We start from the raw sequence: 15,368 nt of genomic DNA on the forward strand, positions 1-15,368 counted from the left end.
TTCATCTGACCCAGAAAACATAACTCACCTTTCCCTCTATCTGGCTGAGCCTGAAGGACTGGTCATTTGAGGCTTGGATCTGATCAAAGTGATGAGGTCAGATGGGGAGACTCATCTCGATTGAGAGACTGGCTTCTGGCCACGTCACCCAAGAGAGCATTCCTTTTATAATTAAGGGGAGTTAACTCCCAATGGATATCTGCTCTATTTGTCCTGAGTTTATTTCCTATCTCCAAGGATATTTCTGAAGCCACTCCTTAAAGGCTAAGCTGCAGGGCTTAATTTATGTCTGTTTGTCCTAGAGTCTGCAATCCCTCCTCTCACGCAGATTTAAATTCAGTGTTTTGGCCCTTCAAAATGGCCAGTCCAAGTAGGGCTTCCATGAGCCTCTGACCATCACAAGATTCTACTGCTTACATTATACAGAGCTTTAGGACCTTTCATGTGCACCAATTCTGCTTATTTTTGATACTCCCACTGACTCCACACAAATAGTAAAATTTGCCTGTGATTTGAAATCCTGTCTTACCTACTGACCCATTCTTTCATTGAGGGGACTCTCTGTGGTGTTCTTCCCACTGCTCCAATAGACACAAGACTTCCAATGCCACCCCAAGAGAGACGACCACAGCCAGCAGGGTCCTCGGGGCTTCCTGGGATCCATGGAGAAGCAACCCCAGTCCTAGGATGATCTGGGACTTGGCTCTTGGAGTGGATAATGTCACTCTGTGTACTCTGACTCGCACACTAGGAATTCTCATGGAAGTCAAAGCCAGAAAGAATGACCCTGCTGATGATGCCAAGGCCTGAAACACTTAAAGATAAGGGTTAGGCCATTTCCCAGTAAGCCCTGGACTTTAGCAATCCACACACAAGTGACTCATCAATCCTAGGTCACTGCTTTTTACCATACTCCTTTACAGAATATACTATGCACGTTGGCCTTCCTTTTTGACTGGGGAGTAGAATTTGTTGAAATTTTCCTCTAGTGTTCAGATTTATTTTTCACTGTATATACACTGCACGTCTATAAAATACTTCAGGAATCAACCGATATTTAATGATTACTTATATAGAGCAGAACACCACGCTACATGCTACAGAATAATAATTAAGTCCTCTGAAAGAGGAAAACAAGAAAAACTTAACAATACTAAATTCCCCAAGAGAATTTTGGGCAAAGTACTGTGGGAGTCAAAGAACTGAAAAATCAGAGATTTTACCTATACCGATATTTTACCCCAGAGTGAAGTACAGTAAAGAGGTGACATTCAAGATGTGCCTTCAAGAAGAGGGAGAATTTCCAGAAGAGCTAGTGGTTAGGTGAATATTCCAGGCGGAAAGACTGGCACAGAAACAGGACAGGATTGGGCATAACATCTGGGGAACAATGGGAAGTCCAGTTTGGCTGTGATAAGGGACAGAGCAGAAAAGAGGATGGAAAAAATATTTTAGGACAAGGAGATGGAGGCCTTTAAAAGCCCAGAGAAGGAATCTGTTTACATGCAGTAGGCAAATGGGTGCTACTGGTGGCTTCTGAACAGGGAAATGGCATCACCAAAGTTAAGTTTTAAGATCACCCTCGCCAACCTCAAGGTCAACCACGTCTTCCTTGTTAACTAGACTTCATGTACACCAGCGGTTTTCTGCTCCTCTGGGGCCTTTGCACTGGCTGTCTCCTCTGCACAGAGCTCACCCCACCCTTGACCTCCATGTGGTTGGCTCCTTCTCAACAGTAATGTCTCTGCTCAAGTGTTTCCTCCTCAATGAGCCTCCCCCACCAGCCTATCTAGAATTCTCCCCACCTCTGTCACCTCTTACCTTACTAATGTATTTTGCTTTCCGACAGCACTTATCATAATTTGACATTATTTTATTCATTTCACTACTGGCTTATAGCTTTTCTCCTCCCATATAATATAAGCTCCATGTGAGCAGATACCTTATTAAAGATAAATGTAGCAGTATTATGGTTATTAGAATTGCTAATAAACAACAGGTACTCAACAACTATTTTTTAACAGCTTTATTGAGATATAATTCACATCCCATACATTTCACCTATTTAAAGTATCCTATTCAATGTTGTTAGTATAGTCACAGAGTTGTGAAAAACATCACCCCAATCAATTTTAGAACATTTTCATCACCCCTAAAAGAAACCCCATACCCATTAGCAGTCACTCTCCATTTCCTCCCACCCTTCCAGCCCTAAGTGATCACTAATCTACTTTTTGTCTCCATAAATGTGCCTATTCTGGGCAGTTCATACAGACAGAACCATACTATATGTGGCCTTTTGTGACTGGCTCCTTTCACCCAGCACAGTGTTTCCAAGGTTCATCCAAGTTGTAGCACATATCAGTACTTCATCCATTTTTATTGCAGAATAATATCCTATTGTATGGATACAGTATATCTTATTTATCCATTCATCAGTTGACAGACACTTGGGTTGTTTCCACTTTTCAGCTCTTAGGAATAATGCTTCTATGAACTTCTGTCTGCAAGTTTGTGTGTGAATAAACGTTTTCATTTCTCTTGCATGCATACTTAGGAGTGGAATTGCTGGGTTATATGGTAACTCTATGTTTAACCTTTTGAGGAACCGCCAGACTGTTTTCCAAAGTGGTTGCACCGCTTTGCATTTCCACCAGCAGTGTGTGGGGCTTCAAATTTCTCCACATCCTTGTCAATGCTTGGGATTATCTGTCCTTTTGATTATAGCCATCCCAGTGAGCGTCAACTAGTATCTCACTGTGGTTTTGATTGCATTTCCCTGATGTCTAATGAGGAGCATCTTTTCATGTGCTTATTAGCTGTTTGTACATCTTCTTTGGAGAAATGTCTGTTCAGATCTTTTGTGCCCATTTTTTTTTTAAGATTTTATTTTTTCCTTTTTCTCCCCAAAGCCCTCCAGTACATAGTTGTATATTCTTCGTTGTGGGTCCTTCTAGTTGTGGCATGTGGGACGCTGCCTCAGCGTGGTTTGATGAGCAGTGCCATGTCCGCGCCCAGGATTCGAACCAATGAAACACTGGGCCGCCTGCAGCAGAACGCACAAACTTAACCACTCAGCCACGGGGCCAGCCCCCTTTTGTGCCCATTTTTAATTGGGCCATATGTTTTTTCATTATTGCATATAGGAATTCTTTATATATTGTGGATACAAGTCTCTCATCAGATATGATTTGCAAATATTTTCTCCCATAGTATGGGTTGTCTTTTCACTTTCTCAATGGTGTCCTTTAATAACTATGTCTTAAATAAAACTAATCCTTTAAGACAGAGAAAACCTGTGACCAGCTCATAAATGTATGGCAAATTAGGGGCAGGGCAGGACCTAGTGTGGAATTCAAGTCACCTGTTTTCAGTCTTAAGTTTTGTTTACTGGTTCTCAGCATTGTCCAACCAGCCCAGAAGCAATGATACCACCCTACAATGAGTCAAAGAATGTAGCATTTGGTAAATTGGTTCATGAGCACTAACCAAATAGAAAGATGCCCCACAGTTAAAAAAAATAAAGCAAAAAGGTTTTGCTGGAAGCTAGGCTGTAATAAATCCTAAATGGCCTACAATTTAGTTTTCCCTTGAAAAACTTTGAAATTGATGAATGGGGTCCCACACACACAGAGGAAAAAAAATATTAGTTAAATGCAACCAGAATAGGCCCAGGATGAGTGAGCAGTAAACTTCTAAACTTATAGTTATGGGTATTTGCTCACAAGATTAAAGGCCCAGGGACTGTCCGCCCCACAACGCCCTGCATTCAAACTAGTGAGCACTGTTCAGTTTTATTTTGGTTGAGAAATTTCAACTAGTGAAAACAAGGTACAAGCCTGGGAACATCAATATGGAGAGAACTGGTATATTTTTACAGCTGTAAGAGCTTCTCAGAGCAGAAAAATACCAGACCTTAAGTACTTACTACAAAAATATCAGACTTTAAGTACTTATTACAAATACATATATGGTATATATATAAATAAATAAATATATATACATATATATTCATATATTGGGAAAGGCATCAGGAAAGGACTTGCTTTTAATAAATCTTGGCTAGTTTCAATGCCAGCATGGTATCCACAACATAATTTTCCCAGGACAGACTTAACCTCCTAGATAATACGCAGATTAAACTAGAAACTTAATGCTTCCTTTGTGACGTTAACCCTAAATTAACCACCAGATTAACATACAAACGCAAATAAGATTAATCTAATTTAGAGCAATCTAAAAATATTATATATTAGACAGATATCAATCTATGAATAATTTAAAAACATATTTAAAAATATATCTATATTCCTATAAGGCAGTAAAGATTAGACTAAGAATACATAAAAGACACGTTCAGAACAAAGCTTCATTATACTATGGAAAATAATGTCTGAGAAGGGCAGAATACATGACGTGAATAAATTCTAGGTATAATTATTTATTATAATGGAAAGTAGGCTACATGACAACTTAAGGTGAGGCAAACATAGAAAGTGACACAGTATAAACCATTTAAAATCATCCTCAAATATTATTTCTGGTTTCACACTCTCTGTTTACACTCTTCCCTCTACACGGTACTCAATCCAATCCTCAGTTTTTAAATCAAATATGGGAAGGCACATTTGGGAGTTGAAAGCAATCACCCATGTGTCTGTCTTTATCCCTCACGTTGATACAGGACCTGCAGAGCAAATAATAGCACACAGACGTGTAAAGTAGAGATAATACCTAAATTTATCCAAGGAGAATTGAAGTGTGGGGCAAACTTCATGTTTATCTGCCTAGTGGGTATACCAGCACAAATTACGTGGAATCCTCATCTTATCCGAACTGATAATCCTTCCAATAACCCAGCCTCACAGTTTCTTGACTCTGTCCAACCCCACTGGACTTTACCTGGTGTCTGTCTGGTCAGCCAACCAGCACGGCCACACCTGGGACCTTATAATCATGCAAAACAGCTCTAACTTGGAGTTGTCAAAAAAGAAAAATGTACCCTCTGGGATGGCCTACATCCTTCTGCTTCTTCCACTCTTATCAAACCGGCCTTCCATTTTCATTTTGACCTCATAGCCCCTACAGCCCCTAAACTTGCCCTGTTCCTTTGGTCCACAAGCCCTGTTTTGGCCCTGTCACCTTCCTCTAAGCCTGTACACTGTGGTCTACGATTTCAAAGGTGGTACCCCTTGTATGCAAGAACCATTTGTCCCCTCACCCTACTCCCGGCTCCCCAGTCTCTTTTTCCCTTCTCTCTCACCCTAGTAAATTCTAACTCCCTATTTTGTCCTTTTGTAATCTCAGGTTCCTGAGCATTAGTGACAAAAGCACAAAATAATACAGATTGGTTCATTTTCTCCCTCACTCATTGAACCACTAGTTACTGAGCAATAACTAAGTACAAGCAGCAAATAATCGCATTGCTATTTCACGAGTGTTTTCATAGGTATTGATCATTGATTCTTATTAGAATTTCCTAAAAATGTTCCAAAACACTGAATCACCAGGACATTAATTTTACCCAGTTGTCCCTCTCTCTGGAGGTGGCCTTCACCTCTGAAGTGACTAAGTGACTAATGAGATCCAGGCCACTCTACACACATGCTCCCTTCCTTTGCTCCTCAACTTGAACTCCCCTGAATCTCCACTCACCCTCATTCCTCCTTAGTCTCAAGGCCCCAGTGTTCCTCTTCCTTTCCAAACCTACTCCTCTCTACGTAAGCCCTTTATGCGTCTGTGCCAGGTGCTCATTATACTTCTCCTATGCTGCGCATGGTGCAAGGTGCTGGGCACACAAACAGGAAGCAAGCACTGCCCTGCTCTCGAGAGGAGCTCACCAGCTAGGGGAAGGACAGATATCCAATTACACACACACAACACACACACACAAATACACGTAGAATTAGGGTGACCATATCCTTTCTCTTCCAAACTCAGACACGTTTGAAAGCGAAAGGGGATGTAAAAAATACTTAATAGTGGTGAAACGATTTACCACAGGCATAAACCAGACTGTCTCTGGCAAAATACAACGTATGGTCACACTAATTATAACATAATATGGAGCCTTCAATTACGCAGCCATTACAATTTGTCTAAAATTATTTAGTAATGTTGGAAAAAGGCTCACAATGTAATGTTAAGTGAAAACAGTATATAAAAACTGATCATAATTTGGTTGAATAAAACAAGATATAATAACTGACATTTATTGAGTATGTAGTATGTGCCAGGCACAATTCTAACTGCTTTTAACTAATCCTCACAACAATCCTATGAGGGAAATACTATTGATCTTTTTTACACAAGAAGAAACAGAGGCACAGAGAACTTAAGACCCTAGCTAGGGTCCACCTCCTAGGAAGTAGCAGTATTAGGATGTTCTAGACTTATGATCCTAACCACCCCACTACATTGATGAGAAAGAGACAAAGGGAGAGAATGTGGCTGGGTAGGCAGATGTGCAATGAAAAACTTCCGTACTCACTTCCTCTCCTGCCCTACAACCCAACTCTCCCTCACTATTCAACAAGCGTTTGTGCGAAAGGCATTGGTAACCTCGTCATGAAATCTTTAAGGCACGTTTCAGTTCTCATCTCCTTGGATTCTCTCCACAGCACTTCTCACTAGTGCATATCCTCTGAAGGGGCACCCATTCCTCCTGTGGCTTTCTGACTGTCTGTCTTCAGGGCCTCCCTGTCCCGTTTACCCCTTGCTCCCTAAGTGGAGACAATTCTTTAGGTTCTATCCTCGGCCCTCCTCCCTCTTTGTGCTTCATCTATTAGCAATCCCGTGCACTGCCACAGCTTCACTTACACTTACATTGGGGTGGAGGAGCGCTAGTCTTTACTTCTTTCCCATCCTAAATTCTCTTCTGCCTACTGGACATTTCTATCTGCATGCCCTTCTATCTACCAACAATACCAAGGCTGAACCATCTTTTTGTCCCCAGAATGCTTCTGAAGACTCTCCTTAATTCTACAAATGAGTCCACCATTCTCCTGGTCCCTTGGTTATAAACTCTGCAATCATCTTCACCTCCTCCGATCTCCTCATCCTCCACTTCCATTCAGTTACCAAGCCATACTGAATCCACCTCTATAAGAACTTCCAAATCTATTCTCTTTCCATTGTCACAGCTTCTATGTTCATTACCAGTAACCTTTACCAACACAGTTGCCTCTCTGCTTCCTCCAGTTTGTTATGCACACTGCTGGAGTGGAGTCCCCAGGCATGACTGAACCACACTGCACTGCTTCTAAGTCCATTGGTATTTGTCTTGCTGAACGATAGTTATGGGTAAAAATGTCCTACCCTCTTGAGAGGAGAGAATGTCTTATGAACGTTACATGGTGGACTCTCATATTTGTTGAATTAATAGGTTGTTGCCTCCTTCTCAGCGACCTTCAATATGTCTTCATCCTACATGATAATGATTAAACTCCCCAGCCAAGGTACTTAAGGCCTTATATAATCTGATCTGTAGTAGGGTTTTTTTCTTGTCCAACATCTGCTTTCCCTTATTCTACTGACAGCACCTCCTTTTCCTTTGGAGAACTGTCCCTCCTCAGTTCGTGGGTTTCCCACCAAAGGTCAACATCTCTCTCACTTCAAGGATGGACATGTGACCCAAGCTGACTCACCAACATACTGCCACCCCCTACACCCCCTATAGACAAAGTGATTGGCCCACAAGTGGGGATATGGCCCAATCAGGAGGAATTGGAGACTTTTTCAGGGTTAATTTCAATACTGGGTAAAAGAGGTACTGAGAAATGCATGAGCTTTACTGCCTTGTGGAAAGGGCCTGACGGAGAACGAAGCTAACACAGAGAAATGGAGAAACACCTGACGCTAGCACTCCCTCTGGCCTTTCAGCTGGACAGGCCCACAACCTCTCTCCTGAAACTCTTGGATCTAAATGACCTTCAGAATTCAGAATTCCTCAGAAGAGAAAAGTACAATGGGGCACATACTGAAGTACGTTATACATACCTCTACCTGGATCCAGGACAACACCCTCATAACCAAACTCATTAATCTATTTCTGCAACAAAACTAATTAACACCCTAATTAATGTCAGTCTAGGTCAGGATAGGTTTTACCATGAAGAAAGTATAGATCAGGCAAGGTCTGGTTGCAAAGAGGGTTCGGCTTCTGTTTTCAGAACTGCACATAAAGGCACGTGGATCTGTTTAAACTGACAGATTCTCTGTTTCCTTCTCTGCTTCTTTATTAGTTTTATTTAAGCAGTATGAGCTGGGTTTTCGACACTTGCACCTAAAGGAGTCCCATCTACAGTCCTTATGGCTCTATACGTACTTCAGTGTTATTTCCCACCACTTTTCTATACATACCCACATTTGAGTTAAATTAAAAAGAACATGTTTTGAGTCTTTAAATTAAAAATCTTATAACCTCCATATTACATATGCCTTATAAACCAAAGCTGTCCAACCAACACCTCTCTCTACGGCTCTCAAGGGAAAAGTACAGCTATCACTGTCCTCCAATGGGAGAATGAGGGGCAACACTGACTCCTCCTCCTTCTGTCCCCACTAGATCCCCAAGGGCAATCACAAGAATCTGGAAAATCACAAGCTTCTCCCCTACAGAAACTCCCATTAACCAGAGCATTCTCTTACTTTTCTTGGAGCAGCCTGTGCATCTCCTCGGGGGCCCTTATGGATCACCTCATGCTTCCCATGCCTTATTCTATTTATGCCTTCATGTTCATTTATGGGGTACTCGATTTCACAGCAACGCTGTGAGGTGGATGGAGCAGGTATTATGGTCTCCTATTGAAAAATGCAGCACTGAGGGTCAGATTGGTTAACAAAAGGAAAAACTCGAGAGTTTCTCTCAAACCTTCTGACTCCTAGTCTTCTTTTCTTTCTGGTCTCATTTTCCTCCCAGGATTAATGCAAACTGAAGACTTCATTGGCACTGATCGTTCCTGCTTGGTACCCTTAAATGTAGAGATCCAATGTGTTGAAATTAGTGAGAATGTTGCATGACTAATTTTACTCTATGTGCAAATTTAACTTTGATAAAAATAAAAATTAACAGATATATACATATATACACATATACATATATATCTTCTAGCGTGCATGAATATCTATCAGCATTCATTTTTACCATCCAGGAAGCCAAACTCAGCTTCTTTGTCATCGAATCCAACCTGAATTAGTCAAGTGATAAAGTCCCAAGGCTGAGCAATGCCTGGACATATTTCAGCCTTGGGGAAAACCCAGACCCGGCTTCCTATAACTTGAACCAACAACACAAATACCCCTCCCTGCCCAGGGGATGTTTCTGGGTTAGGACTCCCTCCCTTAACCAAAGAGTCAGACATTGCTGGACATTTTCCCAGCACACTACCCTGCTTCTCTGGCTGACCTTTAAGGTTAGGGCCTCTGGATATAAGCTCATGAGAGACAGCACGATAAGGCAAATTCAACTGCCTTGGGGCTCACAAGAATGCAGTTTTTCATTTCAAATAGACCCCAAAAATCCCAATGGTCACATACAAGCCATTCCTAGTCTATGAGGTTAATGCAACAGACCCACCGTCATCAGGCCAAGCATTCTGAACTACTTTTTCTCATGATAGGTTCTCCTACTCATGAGAACTACGCATGTGAGAGACCTTAGCAGAGGTCAGGGCTGAGGTTCTCGGGTGTGAAGAGCTGCCCTGTGCAAAGTCAGATGGATCACACAGGGATCAAGCTGGGACGCCTACATCAATTGACTTTTCTATTTACAAAATGCCTAAGGGTTTAAAAAGGGGAGCACAGTCCACTCCCATACAACCCAACAGACTAGCCACGTCCCCCATTTCTAATGCCATCCATAAGCACCCAGAATTCACTCTCTACTATTTAGCAACATTCCAAACTTCCCACATTACTCACAGGTCAAAACTAACCAGCAGAGTGGGAGGCCTTCAGAACATCGCTGAACAAGGTTGTTCTGGCTCAAGTATCTTTTCCTGATTTGGAAAATGCTTCTTCTGACCTTCCTCAAACACACTACACTCAGAATTAAGCAAAATACAAATTCAAATACGATCTAACATAATGTACCAAGATAAGATGCTTTATAAAATAATCAGTCTTCAGATATTTTTCTTCCCCTTCTTCCATCTCTAGAAAGCTTATCCTATAATATCTAACAGGCTACAACAAGGATCAGCCAGGGAGGAGGGCATCACCATGGGAAATCAGCCAGAATTGTTTAGAATCCAACAGAAAACTATTTTAAAACTATTTTCAATTGTTAGTTGAAATGGAAAACCATTTTCCCTGTCTACAAAGCTCTGATTTAACTCTTTTTCCTCAGCGATTAAAAATTCATTTTCCCGATCTTCACATTTTTCCATCTCCCATTTTTAAAATGTCTTCCTTTCTCCATATCTAACTAAAGTTTGAATCTCACTTATTTCAGATTCAGATTCAACAAACCTTTGACTGCAAGCCTGTGCTGAGCAATGCATAGTCAACTCACACTATTACCTAGAGGTTATCACTTTACACATGAAGGAACAGGGGCTCCATTAAGTTGGGTGACTCTCCTGCTTTCACAGACCTTGCAAGTGGCATCTCCAGAGTTCCCAAGTCTATGCTTTCAATGGGAACTCCAGGTAAAATGTTTCCCCAGTATTGCTTGCATCTGGCTTTATCCTTCTGGAATCTTGCTCAAGATAAGTTACATGGTTTAGGGAGGGGTTTTTGCTACTGGTAATCTCAGCTTGGGATCAAAGATTATAAGCAACCCACAGAAGGGTAAATCCAGCTGTTGTGCACAGGAAACACCCTTCACAGAGGACCTTCTCCCTGGGTTCAAATAACCTGACATTAATTCCTCCCGGTTTGTAGATTTCATCCACACAAAGGTTCACAACTAACATAATCAGGTCTTATTTATGTCATTTCCATCCTCTAAGCACTACACTGTTAGCTCAAAGGCCCAGAGCACAGCCTCAGCCAGCCCAGCAGGTGCTGGTCGTACTAGATATTAAGGGCGCCTGGAGTCAGGGCTTGTAGGGGAAGAAAAGGAGGGCATTCTAATACCAAGAAAAATCTGATATATGCTGATATGACAACAACTACTAATAATAATTATGGCATCATTTCAGAATTTCAAGGCATAACTATTCACAAAATATTAACATTACGTGAAAACCCACCAAAACATAATGCTATCTCTATGACCAAAGGCAAGAAAACCCACATCATTGAGCCCTTCCAGGAATTCAAGCCTGTCTTTTCTGCCTGTTTGTTTGCTGGCTTGCTCTGGCGTTACCCTGCACATCCTATCTTTCATGAACACAAGAGTCACGCCTATCCTTTTCTGGAGAAATCTCCAGGCCGGAAATTTTACCTCTGGTGGCTTTTAAATGCTAAGATGCTATACAAAACGTTACACTGAAATCCTCAGTAGACAGTCAAAACTGTACCTCTGCTGGTGGGAAAAAGTCACAACCTTATTCACCTAAATTATACTGACGATATCAAAAATACTACCAGGATATTAAATGACTTCAGAAACAATAACACGTCTCAGTTCCAATTTGTGACACATTAAGTGGGACCTCCCCAGCCCAAATAGGTAAAAATAGGAGAACATTCCAGAGACATATGCAAATTAGTTACTGCCCTCAATTGAACCACAGCTGGTTTATTGATGGAAAGAAAGAATAACAAAAGGATGTCTAAAGTGTTGAAAGGTCAGAGCAGTAAAGGATGAATAAGAAATACACTCAGCCCATACAGTGCAATGATGTAGCACGTGTGAATACTCAATTTACTACCCCAAAGACTCAGCACAGGGTTATTCTCCTTTGATCTAGAGAGGAAATGCTTTACACTGTAAGAATAGCTGGTCTTTTTACACTGGCTATGGCATCAGTTCAAGGGATCCTCTGTAACCTCTGCAAGCAGTAAATTTCCTCATTGGCATTGTAAAAATCGCAATAAGTAGTATTTGGTGTTATTTGTTAGTAAACTTTCTTACTATTACTTTTTAAATGAAAAGCCATGGATCTTCCTTAGAAGGCCCCTGGTAAAAAGTCAGATGATGTTGCAGGACACTGCAATATTTGCTTGTTCTAGGGTGGGTTCAGTGACAATTTCTCCTCCTTCACTCTGGCAGATTCTATTTAATGAGTTTATTTAGATACAGGTCTTCCTGCCCTTGCAAGTCACGAAGCTTCTTAGATTCAAGAAGTCCAGGTCTGTTTAATCTAAGTATCTATGAATTAACACTGGGTGTTTGCTGCCAGTCTACTGAGCCACCGAATCAGAATTCAGGGAAATGGGGATTTTACTTTCTTCCTCCTTCCTCCCATCCTAAAAAGCAGGATTCGCGCAGAAATAGGCCTGGACCAGACAGTCCTAGGTCCCAATCATGGCTTTGTCACTGTCTAGCTGGGTGACCCTGTGCAGGTCAAATTCTCCAGTCTTGGTTTTCTCTTCGCTCTACGTGAAGTAATATCCCACCAAAAATGGTCGTTTTGCAGACTACGAAAGAAGTGTACATGCAAGAACTTATTCTTCCAAATACACTATTATGTGGGAGATGCTCAGCGTTAGCTGAATCTGAGACATGGGTCTCTGGAAAGACGATTAACACGACTAGTTTCACTACTGTCCTTCCCAGTTACACTCCTGGGTGACAGGCAGCAACCAACGTTAAGCTCATGTAAAAAGACTTAGCCAGATTCAACACTTTGTTCAAGCAAAAAAAAAAAAAAAAAAAAGAAGCCAGTAGAATCCTAACAAGCCATTAGAATGGAACGCTCCTGAACATAACAGGCACTCAGGCAACAAAATCCGGCTGGTGTCCCTTCCTTCCTGGTGTATGGGGAGGAGGGTGATGCATACCATGCCCCTTGCCCTAGTCTCAGTTCTCCACAGGACTGACTTCTCTGAAACACGGGTCCCTGGGGACCCGGGAAGCACAAGACCTGGCGCTCCCGCTCCTCTGAACCCCCCAGCGCTCCCTAGCTCCTTCTAGATGAGGGACCAGCAGTTCTGCCTCCTCTCTCAGTGCCGAGCTCCCTAGGCAGCCTAGGGTCACCGCGCTCCAGGGCTAGCGTTCCTGGACGTGGAGCGCAAGGGCATCAGAACAGTCTGTGCTCTCCTGCTCCAGTGGCACCGGCTGGCACCTTCCCCCGCCTTCACCCCTGCAGGGCACGGAGGACGCGCGCCTCCGGAGCAGTCCCACCAACGCGTCTGCCGCGAGGGCGCCCCCGTCACCCTCGCCTCCCAGCCCCTGCAGAGTCTCGCCAGAGTCTGGCCAGGGTCGGCCCAGCCAAGCGAGTGGAAGGGGTGTGTGTGGGGGGGTACTTTCTGGGACCCGCTTACATAGCCCTCTCCACCCCATTTCTCGCAGGAAAGGAAGCGAGGAAGCCAAGACCAGTTAGCCTGGAGGTACCTCCAAATCTGTTGCGCTTCCGACCATCCCCATAACACCACTCAACTCATTGTCCCCTAGCCAGGCACTTTTGCCGAAAGCCCGCGAACGGCACCCCACAAAAATCTGGCGCCCCGCTGCCCGCCCACCTCTCCCCCGACGGCGCCGCCTCCGGACCCCGCACGTCCCTCCCGGGGAACACTCACAGTTTTCCCAGGGCAGAACCGCGTCAGCGGGTCTAGCGAGTTTCCCACCTCCTCCTCCGACCACCCCTTGGGGAACCCCCACGCTAATCCCGCGCGAGAGGCGAAGAAGCCGGGAGTCTCCCCCAAAATCTGCGCTCCCGCCGAGTCCGGCTTCCTCCTCCCTCCCTCCGCCGCTCTCTTCCCTTCCAGCTCCAGTCCCCGCGCCTCCTGAGCCTCCAGCGCCCAGCGGTCCTCTCGCCCAAGAAGAGAAAACTTCTTTCTGGGCTAAATTCAAGCCCGAGCAAGAAAGGCTTTCCCTTCCCCGCCTCCCTCTTACCCCGGCTCTCAGAAACCATAAGGAGCTGGCACCAGGGGCGCGCTTACCTCCTACTCCCCCAAAACAGCTCAGGCTACTAGTGCTCTCTGACTTTCCATGTCAAAAGGTCTGATCGAGTCTGACACCACCAAGGGGGTATACACACTCACGATTCTTCCAGAGAACCCCACCTGTCCCTCGTGGCTTGTAAGAAACAAGTAAACAAAACATAAACCCCAGCAACTTTGGGGAGTGTGGGTGTGTGTGTGAGAGAGAGAAAGAGAGAAGAGGGACGTACAGAGAGAGAGCATCGCTCAAGAGTTAGGGCAACAGCTGCAAGAGCACATCTGGAAGCGGGGGAGGGGGGATTAACGAGGAGGGGACAAGCGTGAGGTCGAGGGGGACTCCCCCCCTCCCTGCCCCCGGCAGCTTCAGGGCCGAGGGCCGGGCCAGCCTGTGGTTACCTGTCCCATGTTGATGAATCCGTACTTGCTGGCGATGCGGTTGGCCTCCGGGAAGCCGCCGGCGATTTTGACTGCCCAGTGGTTGGTGTAGACGCGCGTCCGGCACACGGGGAGCAGGCAGCCCCCGAGCAGCGCCAGCACGCACAGCAGGTCCAGGCGTCCCGGGCAGCAGCAGCGGCTCCCCCAGCCCATGGCCCCGGCGCTTCACTGCCTCCCTCGCTCGCTCGCTCTCTCCACGCACTAAGCTGCGCGCACAACTAACTTCTCCGGCCTGGGCCGCCCCGGCGCGCAGCCCCCGGGCCGCCCCGGCTCGCAGCCCTGGGCGATCGGCAGGAGGCGGCGAGCCCCGGCAGGGAGCAGAGCAGCGAGCTTAGCGCCGGCTCCTAGACCATCCCTGGGGCTGTGGGGACCTGTGCTCCCTGCTCTCCGGCCCGCGGGGCGGTCGGCCGGCGCTGGCCGGCTCAGAAGCAGGAGGCGGCTGAGCGGGGCGGGCGCCCTCCCGCAGTTGGGTCTCGCCGGGCTCGGCTCCCGGACTCTCCGACTCGCCCTCGCTCCTCCCGGGGCCCCCGAGCGCGGCGGAGGCGGCGTTGCAGGCAGCGGCCGGGCGCCCCCTCTGCTGGCCCGGGCTCCGAGCGCTCACTAGCTTGCTCCCTGCGCTCCCTCGGGCTCCGAGCAGCGCGCGGGGAGTGTGAGTGGCAATGGCAGCAGCGCCTGCTCTGCATAAATGACTCCCCCCCTTAACACCCCTCCTTTCCCACATCCCCCTCCTCCTTTCCCTCCTCCTCCCGCCCGAAAGCGGCCGCAGCCAGGCGCCAACCAGGTCCTAGCGCCGCCGGGTTCTCCCGGCTGTAACCTCCAGGGTCCCGGGCAGCAAAAGCAAGTCTTTCCAAAGGACTTGGAGGAGAGCTCCGGCGTCATGGTTTTACCCGCTTCTCTCCCCGCCTTCCTGGATTTGTATTAATTTACCGCTACTTCCCGAA

At 45.4% G+C, this 15,368-nt stretch overlaps 1 protein-coding gene across 5 annotated transcripts in view; it reads right to left on the bottom strand.

The window, feature by feature from the left end:
• PCSK5 (proprotein convertase subtilisin/kexin type 5) overlaps nt 1-15,127 on the bottom strand; it is a 436,496-nt gene extending 421,369 nt beyond the window's left edge. For 3 of the 5 annotated variants that reach the window (XM_008515633.2, XM_008515632.2, XM_008515634.2), the window contains exon 1: nt 14,389-15,127. In XM_008515633.2, the coding sequence (XP_008513855.2) occupies nt 14,389-14,580 (192 nt within the window). In that variant the 5' untranslated portion in view covers nt 14,581-15,127. The remainder of the gene's footprint in view (nt 1-14,388) is intronic. The other 2 variants (XR_011531551.1, XM_070590114.1) reach the window with 2 other exon arrangements.
• Nucleotides 15,128-15,368: the final 241 nt, after the last annotated feature.

Source organism: Equus przewalskii, chromosome 22 (genome assembly GCF_037783145.1).
Source record: "Equus przewalskii isolate Varuska chromosome 22, EquPr2, whole genome shotgun sequence".
NCBI lineage: Eukaryota > Metazoa > Chordata > Mammalia > Perissodactyla > Equidae > Equus > Equus przewalskii.